General features: G+C 37.3%; 1 protein-coding gene and 1 pseudogene across 2 annotated transcripts in view; one reads left to right on the top strand and one right to left on the bottom strand.

Moving 5' to 3' along the window:
- Nucleotides 1–12,759, bottom strand: part of LOC102847508 (DNA-dependent protein kinase catalytic subunit-like) — a 309,905-nt gene that overhangs the window by 119,296 nt on the left and 177,850 nt on the right. For both annotated transcript variants that reach the window (XM_006880417.1, XM_006880418.1), the window contains exon 47: nt 10,260–10,408. In XM_006880417.1, coding sequence (XP_006880479.1) covers nt 10,260–10,408 — 149 coding nt within the window. The remainder of the gene's footprint in view (nt 1–10,259; nt 10,409–12,759) is intronic.
- LOC102873150 lies at nt 465–1,227 on the top strand (annotated as a pseudogene).

Here is a 12,759-nt window from a genome sequence, read left to right as displayed (position 1 = left end):
GAATGGAACTTTGTAGGAAAATACTCACTGCCAGGGAAGCAAGTAGAGGTGCTACTCTCAAACAAAAACTCCGAAAATAATAGAGACATGTCAGAAGGAAACAGGAACAGGCTTTCAAAATAAAGATTAGAATAGATGAGAAATACCTCAGTATAATGAAGGGCATTTAAGAAAAACCCACAGCTAACAACACACCTGACAGAGAAAGACTGAGAGTCCTCCCAATTAGGAAAAAGACAAGGAAATCCACTTTGATTACTGCTGTTTAACCCTGTTTCAGAAGTCTGAATCAGAGACATTAGGCTGGGGTAAAAATAGGTATCCAAACAAGGAAGAAGTAAAACTATCCCTTTCCCCAGACGGCCTGATTCTTGACAATAGAAAACTAAAAATAAAACAGAAGAAAGCTATTAGACCTCTCTAAAGACACTTCAACAAGTTTTACAGCAAACTTTGTGGGGCTGATGTCACATGCACACTTTCACCAGGAGCCAGCCAGAAATAGCTTGCTTGATGCTGCTAAAGCCCCCTTGAAAAAGCATGATGTGGGAACCAAGTTTTCCCATTTGCTGCCCAAAAAGTCTTCTGTCCTTCTACCACTGATGGTTAAGGAAGGAAAACACCATCTGTTTATCCACTCTCTGATCAGAGAAGCTAAGAAGATCTCCAGGACAGGTTTGCTTCCCTGGAGGAAAATGTAAAGCAGGAGACTGGGATGAGATCGCTACAGCTCTCCAGGAAACACAGAAGGAAATAGGGCTGCTTCCCCATCAAGTGGAGACCATCTGCTGCCTCGCACCAAAAATTTTTTATCAAGCACCAGTCTTCGGGAAAAAGATATCATGCTGGGAAAGGCAGAGGAAAGCTGTCTTGACAACCCTGTTGTGGGGTTTGTAGACCAAGACTTCAAGCTGCAGCCTAACCCTGATGAGGTGAAGGATGTGTTCCTGGTGCCCCAGATTATTTCCTCCACCCGTAAGTCTACCGCCAGAACTGTGTGATGTACCATGGAAACCCCTTCATCTTCCACTGCTTTGAGTACACCAGTCCTGTGAACAGTGTCACTACAGGATCAAGGGAATGACGGCCAACTTCACAGTGCTGCTTGCTTTAATTATTTTAGGAAAAAGGCCCACCTTTGAGGTGGGGTTCAATCTGGATGATCCAGTAACATCTTCTGAAGAGTCCTTGTTGAAGCTGCATAAGTCCATCACCAGCAAATTATGACTGATGGGACCTACATCCAAGCACCTGCCCCAGAGCTCTTCTTCATGCCCTTTTCGACACAATGGACATCATGCCAACAGTTTAACAGGTTTTTTTTTACAGGTTTTAACAGGTGCAGGTATTCCTCCTGCCACGTGAAGATAACACCCAGACTTTTTTTCCAGTTGCCTTCTGTAATCTCATAGAGCAAAAGGTCTTTTGGAAGTGGAAATGTGTGTTTATGCTGTTGCATAATTTCCCCTACAATGTTTTCCTTACACACATGAGAAATTAGTATATTGCACATGGAAAGCACTTAATAAATACTTGTTAAATAGAAAAAAAGGGAAGCTATTAGAATAAAAAATTCATCAAAGTGGCAGAGTACAAGGTCAATTAAAAAATTAGATAGAATTTCTAAATATCCAAAGATTTTTAAGAGTCAAAGGAATTTAAGAAAATATTACCATAAAATAAAAAAATATCAAGGAACAAAGTTAACAAAAGAGGTAAAAGTCTTATAAACAGAAAGTTATAAAAACTGATAAAATAAATCAAAGAGCAATCTACCAAAGCTGACTCAAGAGTAAAAAGAAAATCTTATAAAACACTCATAACAAGTAAAAAAAATGAACCAGTGATAAAAACTTTGTGAGAGTTCTACCACTAACAAATATTTAAAATAAATTGGCATCAGTCTTGTTTAAACTCTTCCAAGAAAGAAAACAGGCTCTAATTCATTTCGTAAATTAAATATAACCCTGATACTTAAAACAAGACAAAGATATCACAAATAACAACAGGCCAAAATATTTTACAAACATAAATACAAAAAACCTAAACAAAATCAATTAAAAAACCCACACCTGAACAAAACACCAGTTAACAGAATGCAACAACATAATAAGAGTCCTATAATATTACCAGATGAGACTTGTATCAGGAATGCACAGATGATTCAGTATTAGGAAATGAGCCAATGTAATATAATACATCTCATTCACATAACAAAGAACCACAAGATCATTTCTAATGGATGCAGAAAAAAACACTTGATAAAATCCAATAGCCTTTCTTGATGAAAATCCTTAAGAAAAATTAAATAGACATCTCTGAAAATTATTCAACGCATATTCAATGCTTGCTGAAACTGAGGAGGACCTGAAGTGCTTGCTGCAGAAGATCAAGGACTACAGTCTCCTATATGGACTAAAGCTCAACATCAAGGAAACAAAGATTCTAACTACTGGGCCAATTGGCAGCATCTGTATGGGTAGTGAAGAGATTGAGATTGTTAACAGTTTTAATTTACTTGGCTCCACAGTCAACACTCTTGGTAACAACAGCCAGGAAATCAAGAGAAGAATTGCACTGGAAAAGTCGGCTGTGAGGGACCTCTCAAGAGTACTGAAGAGCAACGATGTCAGACTGGAGACTAAGGTGCACCCGATCCAGGCTATCGTCTTCTCAATTACATGCTATGCATCGAAGAGTTGGACAGTGAATAGGGTTGATAGAAAGAGAATTGATGCCTTTGAGTTGTGGTGCTGGAGAAGAGTGTTGAATATACCATGGACTGCTAGGAGAACAAACAGGTATGTCCTGGAGAGGGTGAAGCCAGACTGTTCCCTGGAGTCAAGGCTTCTGAAGCTTCGTCTGACATATTTTGGGCATGTTGCAAGGAGGGACTGGTCCTTGGAGAGGGATATCATGTTTGGTAGAGTGGAGGGGCGGCGAAGGAGAGGAAGACCTTTGATGAGATGGATCGATTCTGTGACTGGAGAGGTGGGAAAAAGTGCGTTTGAGATGGCTGTTGGCACAGGATAGAAGAGCATTTAGAGCTCTTGTACATAGGGTTGCAATGAGTCGCAGGCAACTCGATGGCACATAACAACATCAACATATATAAAAAGCCAATAGCCAACACTGTATTTAATGAAGAAAGATTAATAGCTTTCCTCTTGAAATTGAGACCAAAATAAGAATGTGCAATGAAAAGATTTACCATGTTCATGGATGGGGAGACTTAACTTACTTACATTGTTAAGATACCAGTAATAACTGAAGCAACATATAGATTCAACAAAATTCTGATGAAAATTTCAACAGCCTTCTTTACAGAAATTATAAAAATCAATTCACTGTTTTATCAGAAGTCTTAGCCAGAGTATTAAAACAAAAATAAGAAATGAAATAAATTCAGATTGAAAAATAACTACAATTATTTCTATTTGCAGATGACATGATCCTAAAGATAGAACTTGCAGGGTCCACAAGAAAGCTTCTAGAGTTAATAAAAGAAATTAGCAAAACTATAGAGTACGGGTTCAGCAAAGAAAAATCAGCTGGGCTTCTCTATACTAGCAATGAGATTCTGAAAGGGAAATTAGAAAAACAATTCCATTTATCATGTTGTTGTTATGCGCTGTTCAAGTGACTACATGTCATGGTGACCCTATGAACAACAGCTCTGAGCCCTGCCCTATCTTGAGCCAATCTCAACTGTTTCTGACATACCTTCTCTCATTGCCACAGTCACTTTATCAATTCATCTCATCTAGGTTCTTCCTCTCCTGCACTGACCCTCCACACTTCCAAGCATGAGGTCATTATGTGAGATGGAGTTTCAAAATTCTTGTCTCCAAGAAGCAACCTGGTTTCATCCTCTTGAGGATAAAACTGTTGGTTCTCTTGGTGGTCCATGGTACATTCAATACTCTTCTCCCACACTACAACTAGAAGGCATCTATTCCTTTCTTGCCATGCTGAGTCACTGTCCAGCTCTCCAATGCATATCAAGTTATTTGTGAAAACAACACCCTAGAGCAGGCCCACTTTAGCCTCTAGACTGACATTGTTGCTCTTTAGCATTTTGGAGAGGTCCCCAACAGAGATAATCCCAAAACAATTGTTTGTTGTTGTTGTATACCATCAAGTTGGAACCCCTCAATAGCTGACCCTCTGGCAGATTTTCAAAGGCAGTTAATCACACAGTGGAAAGTAAGTTTTGACCAGAATTAATCTTTTAATTTCCTGACTGCTGGTGCTAAGAGTGTTGATGGTGGAACCAAGCAAGCCAAAACTGTTAATATTCTCAATTTCTCTCTTTCCATCATGGTGCTGTCAATTGGCCCAGTGGTAAGAACCTTTGTTTTCTTGATATTGAGCTTCCACACTGAAGACTGCAGTTCTTGACCTTCTGCAGCAAATGTTTCAGGTCTGCCTCAGTTTTGGCAAGCAAGGTTGTGTCTTCTTCCAATCCTGATGCCACATCCTTCGTCATAAAATCCAGCCTCAAGTATGATTTGTTCTGCATACAGATTGAAATAGTATGGAGAAAGGATGCACCCCTAACACACTTTTTTAAAAAAAATTATTTTATATTGGTTTGCATACAAAATTTATATACATTATGTTTCACACTTTCCTTCATTCACGTTGTTTCATACAATCATTCCCATACAGTGTGTTTTAGAAAATTAATCACCCCTGAACCATCATTATGCATCTTTTCAGGTCTCAGCTGGAGATGTACTCCTTCCTTGATTTTGAACCATGCAGTGTTTCCTTGCTCTGTTTGTATGACTGTTTCCTGGTCAAAGTACAGGTTTTGCCTGCGTACAATCAAGTGTTCTGGGATTCCTATTCTTCTCCATGTTACCTATAATTTGTTGTACTAAAGGATAAAATAAAATAACTAGGAATAAGTTTTGCTCAGAATAGGAAAGATTTATATAATGAAATGATAAAATAATGCTGAAAGAGATTAAAGAAATGGAAAAGTTTACTATGTTCATGGATGGGATGCGTTATATTGCTACAATGTCAGTAATAACTGAAGCAATGTACAGATTCACATAATCCTAATGAAAATTTCAAAAGCCTTCTTTATAGAAATTAAAAAACAAAATATACAATTCTGAACTTCATATGGAATGGTAAGACTCTCTGAATACTTAAAGCAACACAGAAAAAACACTAAGCAGAATAGGACTCATAATTCCTGACTCTCAATCACTTATTCAGTTACTGTAATCTAACAGCTTGATGTGCAACAATGTATGAAAGGAAATCCAAAGTATCTGTAAACTTTCATTAAAATGTCAATTAAAAAATATTAAAAAAACAAAACAAACCAGCCTGATACTGGTACTGACACAGAGGTCAATGAAATAAGAATGAGAGTCAATAAATAAGCCCAAATATATCTCTGGTCAACTGATATTTTACAAGAATGCTAAGTTTATTTAATAGAAAATGATGTCTCACATTAAAAAATTAAAAATGGGTTAAGAATTTAAATGTAAAAATTAAAATAATAGAATTCTTAGAAGAAAATGCAGAGGTAATGCTGACTGTAAGAAATAGAATGCACAGACAACAAAGCTTCTGAACAATCAGGACAAGGGAGGATCAACCTAGGAAGAACTGGCCTACAGACAACATGGCTATGGCAGTTAGCAAACAGGAACAAGATCTAGACAAAACTGTTCAAAAAGGGAGGAAAAGAGGAAGCAAAAGAAGAGGGAGGAGGTAAAAGTCTCTAGGGTCATACATATTAGTGAGTGGATTGGGGGGTATGAAGGAATAGGCAAGGAGATACAATGGAGACCTGATGACATGGAGTGACAATAGGCTAGATCAATAATAATTTTATAAATATAAAACAATGCATATGAATGTATAATATGTAACATAGATAGATGAATGGAAACACAACATAAAAAAAGATGTATGAATCTAGAAAAATTAAACTTTAAAAAAGGAAACTGAACACATAAATATTGACATGCTAGGAATTAAGTGAGCAGAAATGGACTGGTATTGGCCATTTCAAATTAGAAAGTCATGTTGTCTACTATGCCAGTCTAACTGACAAACTGAAGAATGAATGGTGCTGCGTGTTTGTTGTTTTTTTTTTTCTTACAATGGTCAAAAGTGTATTTCATGATGTGTTCTGAAACACAGTGCTGTCAGTGATAAAATAATATCCACATGGATACAATGAAGACCTCTTCATACAATTATTACTCAATATATTCATCAAGCACGAAAACCAAAGATGAAGAAATTAAAGACTTCTATTTATTTTTGTAGTCTAAAATTGGCTGAACATGTAATCAAGATGTATAGTACTAACTGGTGATAAGAAAGCAAAAGTTGTAAATAAAGAAGAATTGGTAATCAGAAAACAAGGTCTTGATGAGGCTGGAGGTCGGTCACATGCTAGAATTTTGTACTATTGTTGTTGTTTACCATTGAGTCGCAACCAACCCACAACTGACCCTCCAGCAAGTATTCCGAGACAGTTAATCACACAGGAGAGGATGTTCATCTTTCTCCTGTGGAGTAGATGGTGGACTGGTGGATTTGAATTGTGTACCTTGGCTTTGGCAGCACAGTTCTTTACCACTAAACCATGAGAGCTCCCCTACTACCAATGATTTATTCATTGTGGAGACTTCTATTTCAAAATACCTGAAAACAGAGTCATGAGCATATATGTACACTTAACTTCCTTGCAGCAATATTCATAATAGCCCAATGCAGGAAATCACTGAAATATCCATCAACTAAAGTATAAACAAAATGTGGTATATAGAAATACAATGAATATTAACCAAAAAGTAGAATGAACAATTAATGTATATCAAAACAGATGAGCCTAAGGACATTATGCTGAGCAAATAAGTCAAACACAGAGGACACGTACAGTATGATTTCAGTTATCCAAGTACGTTGTTACTTCATGACCACAATATATTCTGTCAAATGCCTATTCTGTGATTTGGATATTATATAAATATTTATAAGATTTAATGCAATCTCAATTCAGATCCTGATACCATTCCTTAAGGAGATGGAAAAAGGGCCAACTTTATATAGAAAAGAAAGAGATCCCCAGAAAAGAGCTCTACAGAAGAAAAAAGACAAAGCAGGAGGTCTTAAACTTTCAGATCTCAAAACCTACACAGTTGTACTATTTAAAAGAGTTTGATATTTATCCTTATGGGACTAAGTTCACTCAGCATAATGCTCTCCAGTCCCTCCCAAATTAGGTAATAATTCACAAAGTTATTGCTACTGCATGCTGCATAGTATTCCATTGTGTGAATGCACCATAATTTCTCAATCCATTCATTTATGGTTGAACATTAGGGCTGTTTCCATGTTCTTGCAACGGTGAATACTGCTGCTATGTACATTGGTGTACAAATCTCAGTTTGTGCCTCAGTTCTCATATTCCCAGGGTATATTCCAAGTAGTGGAATAGCTGGGTCAAATGGAATTTCTATGTTCAGCTTTTTGAGGAAAGGCCAAACTGCCTTCCAGAGTGGTTGCAACATTTTACAATCCCACCAACAATGTATAAGAGATACTTGCTTACCACATCCTCTCCAGCATCTATTACTCGCTGCCCTTTTAAACTTTGCCACTCTTACTGGAGTGAGATGGTACCTCGATGCGGTTTTGATTTTCATCTCTCTCTTTTTTTTAATCTCTCTTATTGCCAGTGATTTGGAGCATTTCTTCATGTGTCTGTTTGCCAATCAAGTATATTCCTCTGTGAAAATTCTTTCCATGTCTTTTGCCCATTTCGTAATTGGGTTATCAGTCTTTTTCATGTGGAGGCCCAGGAGTATTCTGCAAACTTTTGTTTTTAGACTCTTGTCTGAGAATGGAATTATCAAATGTTTGTTCCCAGTCTGTAGGTTTTCTTTTCACCCTACTGGAAAAAGTTTTTGATGTGCATAGAGACTTAATCTTTAGAAGGTCCCATGCATCAATTTTATCCTCTTTAGACTGTGCATTTCTGGTTGTATTTGACAGTCTCTTTATACCTTGGATAAGTGTTTCTAGGCTTTATCCCTGTTTGTCTCTTAAGAACGTTATGGTGTTGGGCTTTACTTCCAGGTCTCTGATCCACCTTGAGTTGATTTTTGTGTATGGTGTGAGATGTGGATCCTGTTTCAGCTTTCTGCAGGTAGAAGTCCAGTTTTGCTAGCACCATATGTTGAAGATGTTATCATTTCCCCATTTGATAGCTTTGATTTCCTTGTCGAATATCAGCTGACAATAGTAGAATGAGAATAAGGATCCAGGAGGGGTGGGAGAGGCTGGAAGCAGAGGGATGTGGATGTACAGGTAGAAGGGGGGATTAATGATTGGTTGTACTATTTGATGGAGGGGGTGTGAGGGAAGTGAAAAGAATTTGTTCACATTTGTATTTCAATTTTGTAAATAAAGTAGTAGAGAGAAAAAAAAAAAGAGTTTGATACTGATATTGCAACAGAACACAAACAAATGAACCCAGAAATCAATCAAGAATCAAGAACCCAGAAATCAATCCATCTACTTATGGTCATCTATTTTTGATAAGGACATAAAATCCATTAATGGGGAAATGGCAGCCTCCTTAATGAATGGTACTAGAAAAGTGGTTGTAGAAAACATAAATAAGATCCATATCTCATACTTTATACAAAAACTAGCTCAGGGTGGATCAAGGATGTTGGGATAAAATAAAAAATATGAAGATCATCAGAGAAAAATAGGAACAAATTTAGGAGCCATCTGGTTGCTCAGTGAATGGAGTATTGCACCGTAGTAAACTCAAAGGCAAACAAGCAGACTCTAGTACTATGCAGCAACGAAAACCAACGAAGAACTCGTAAAACAGTACACAACAAGGACTTAGTCTGAGGACATTATGCTGAGTGAAATAAGTCAATCATGAAAGGACAAATACTGTATAAAATCGCTATTCTAAAAACTAGAGAAAAGATTTACATACAGTAATCAGTCAATCCTGGATGATTTCTGGGGGTGGAAGCACTGAAGAAAATTAATAAAGAACAGGTTATTGGAACTGGTGAAGGGGAGGACAATGTGAATAAATGGATGAACAGACATTGTATGCATTGGAATTAATGCAGAGAACAAATTATGATTGATAAAAAAAAAATCACACACATAATATCCTTTGTAAACTTACACAGAAAGTTAAAAAAAAAAATCCCAACAAAACAAACCTGAGGAGCTGATAAGTGGTTTCACTCACAGTCACTGTGGCTTACAATTAATTTATAAATTAGTATTTCAAAATAAAACAAAAATACATCAGGCATTTGACTTAATAAAATAAAGCTGCTAATGATTCACGCAGGTGAATTTTTAATGTTTGCAGTACCAGAACAGCCCACTTCAAGCAGGGCTAATATATTCATGTTGAAATGTTTGAATAGGAGTTTGTATTGGGGAGGAAGACAGACATGCTATACGCAACCAAGAGAAGCATTCAAAAACTCTGAAAACCTGGTAGATAAAGCAAGAGATTAAGGACCAGAGAGAAAACAAACTGATGGCAGGTCTTATCTCTGAAAGAAATAAATTAAACAAGATGAATGTGAGATGTGCATAAAATTTTTTAAATCAGAATGTAAAAATGAATATGAAAAATTGTTGAGACTCAAAGAGAAAAAGACTAAAGTCTGTCCTAAAACAATCATCTCCATCTCTGATAGAACAGAGTGCGCTTCCAACAGCAAGATTTTACTCGCTAAGGTGCATGTTATCATGTGTAAACATGGGAGCACTCACTTACGAAGGAATGACATTAACATCCTGAGGCCTTCTTCATTCTATCCAGGAAGAGTGCTACTGCTGGCCAGGACAAGGATTTGAGCCTCTGAAGTGGTTACACTTCTTGTTGAAAATCCTTAAATGGCATTCTTATTTTAAACATTAATCTCAGAGAGAATTAGTGAATAAGGATGTGCCCTTTCCAGAGAGACACTTCCTTCCTTTGCTATTAACTTTAATCGGTTTCTGAGTCTACAGCACTGAAGGTTCTTAGAACTTACAAAAGACTAACTCTGAAGCCTACTACTAGACCAAGAATCAGCTTCACTTTATAATAATGGAGCATAGCGGGACTTTCTTCTTTCTTAAAAAAAAAACAACAAAAACCAAACCACCCCAAAAACAAAAACCCAAACAATTATCCAACAATCTAAACTCTGTAATTCTTTAAATTTATGAAATATAATCACCCGTCTTCGAAAATGACCAGGGGTAGATTTGGGATCTTGGGAACTGTATGAATAACTCTGAACTCCAGTTGAGAAATCAAATTGGCTCATTTCCTCACTCAGGCTACTCTCTGCCAGATAGGACAAGGAAGACATATAATGAGGACCATCTGAAACAAAGAGAAAAAGGGAACAGAGTTATTCAAACACAATCAATAAGAAACAAGTCTCTCTTTAAACTAAAGAATACTTTTAACATCAATCCCATGATCTTAATCCCATTATCTAGATCAACAAAGCATCAAGGAAACTGGGGAAAGATCTCTCTTTGATTCTGTGATCATTAAGTAGTTATTCTCTACTGTCATGGACAAAGATAGTATGGTAAACTGGATCCAATTTTTGGAGCTTCTATGATTAACAGAGCTCTGGTGGCCTTGTGGCAAGAAACAGTTTTGGAATTCCAAAGGCATGTGGTTCAAATCCACTAGCTGCTCTGCGGAAGAAGGACTGACAATCTCCTCCTGTGCAATTAACTGCCTCTGAAAACCCAGAGGGTCAGCTATGGGTCGGTTCCAACTCTATGGTGCCCAACAACAATGATTAACGGCGCAATAGAGAAACACCCTGGATGAAATGGATTGACAACTAGGGTAAAGAGGGGAGGTGTGTCAGAGATGACGAAATTGGCTCAAATAGAGCAGAGTTCAGAACTAGTGTACAAAGATAGGGTAAGAGTCGAAATAATTTTGACGGCACATAATAAGAACAAATAATAAACAGAATTTAATTTTAAACTGCATTTAAACTTGTGTTAGTATATAATACTTTGTCCATAATATGTAACAAAAATGTGATAAAAATTACTAATAAAAAGAGAACTAATCTAAAATATAGAAAGGATTTTAAGATTGGTCCAAATGTTATCCTCAAATTGAAATACGTGGTTAAAACTCAATGAAGAAAAATAAACAAAAATTTAAAAACACAAATATATGCTGTTGTTAGGGGGCTCTGGTGGCCTAATGGTAAGAAGATGTACTACAATCCCAAAGGCATATGGTTCAAATCTACTAGGTGATCTGTGGGAGAAGGACAGACAATCTCCTCCAATGCAATTTAATGCCTCTGAAAATCCAGGAGTTTCAGCTACGAGTTTACTTTTGATTGCATGACACACAGCATGTTGTCATGTGACCTCAAGTCAAAACCAACTTGTAGTTGACCCTCCTCCTTCTACATATATTGTTGGCATGTACAGTCAAGTTGGAACTGACTCACCTCTGACACTCTAGGGTGTTTTCAGAGGCTCTAAATCACACAGCCCATCTTCCTCCCACAGAGCACCTGGTAGATTCAAACTGTATGTCTTTGGGTTGGCACTGCAACTCCTGACTATTAATCCACCAGTGGTCCTACCACATTTTGTTGTTATCATATGCCATTGAGTCAGAAACAGTTCTTAGCTGACACTCCACTGGGTTTTCAGTGCTTAAAAATTAAATGAGAGGAGACTGCTAATCTTTTCCTACAGAATACCTTGGATTTGAAATTTGAATCACTTGCTTTTGGGTTGATAGCACAATGCCTTACGACTAAGACACCATATACTTATACAAATTTCATGAGCCTTGCAAACATCTGGGATAGAGATTATTCTATAGAAAGGAACAGTAAGCATAAAATCCTTGGGACCAATGTTAGAGAGGATGTGGCAAGACTGCAAGACTTATGCATTGTTGTTGTTATTATTATGTGTCATTGAGTGGCTTGCGATTCATAGCAACCCTATGTGCAATAAACCTGCTCTATCCTGAGCTAGTCTCACCATTTCTGACACCCCTACCCTCATTATTCCAGTTACCCTGTCAATTCATCTCTTGTGTCCCTCCATCCTTCCAATCATGATATCTTTCTCCAAGGATTGGTCCCTCCTGGTCATGTGCCCAAATGAGAGATGAAGCTTCAAAATCGTTGCTTCCAAGGAGCAGCCTGGCTTCACTCTCTCCAGGATAGACCTCTTTGTTCTTTTGTCAGTGCATGGTATGTTCAATACTCTTTTCCAGCACAACTCAAAGGAATCAATTCTTCTTCTGTCATCTGCAGACATTGTCCAGCTTACTAATGCATAGTAAGTAATTGCAAAGATTATGGCCTGAATCAGGCCCACCTTAGTCTCTTGCTGACATCGTTGCTCTTTAGCACTTTGGAGCAATCCCTCACAGATTTCCCTAAAGAAATTTGTCTTTTGATTTTCTGACTGCTAGTGTCAAAAGTAATTCATCACCTTTCTTTGGAATGGGATCAAATATAGATCTCTTCCAGTCTGTTGGCCAAGTGGTTGTTCTACAGATTTCTTGGCACAACTCAGTGAGCACAAGCAGGGCAACATCTGTTATCTGAAATACTTCAATTGGTATACCAACTGGTATTCCTGGGGCCTTATTTTTTGCTATTTCCTTCAAAGCAGCTTGAACTTCTTCCTTCATCACCATAGGCTCTTGCTCATATGTTATTTCAT

This window comes from Elephantulus edwardii, unplaced genomic scaffold (assembly GCF_000299155.1).
Source record: "Elephantulus edwardii isolate Elephantulus edwardi_28Jun2011 unplaced genomic scaffold, EleEdw1.0 scaffold00008, whole genome shotgun sequence".
NCBI lineage: Eukaryota > Metazoa > Chordata > Mammalia > Macroscelidea > Macroscelididae > Elephantulus > Elephantulus edwardii.
The sequence above is the reverse complement of the archived record's forward strand: the minus strand, read 5'-3'. Positions and strand labels throughout refer to the sequence as shown.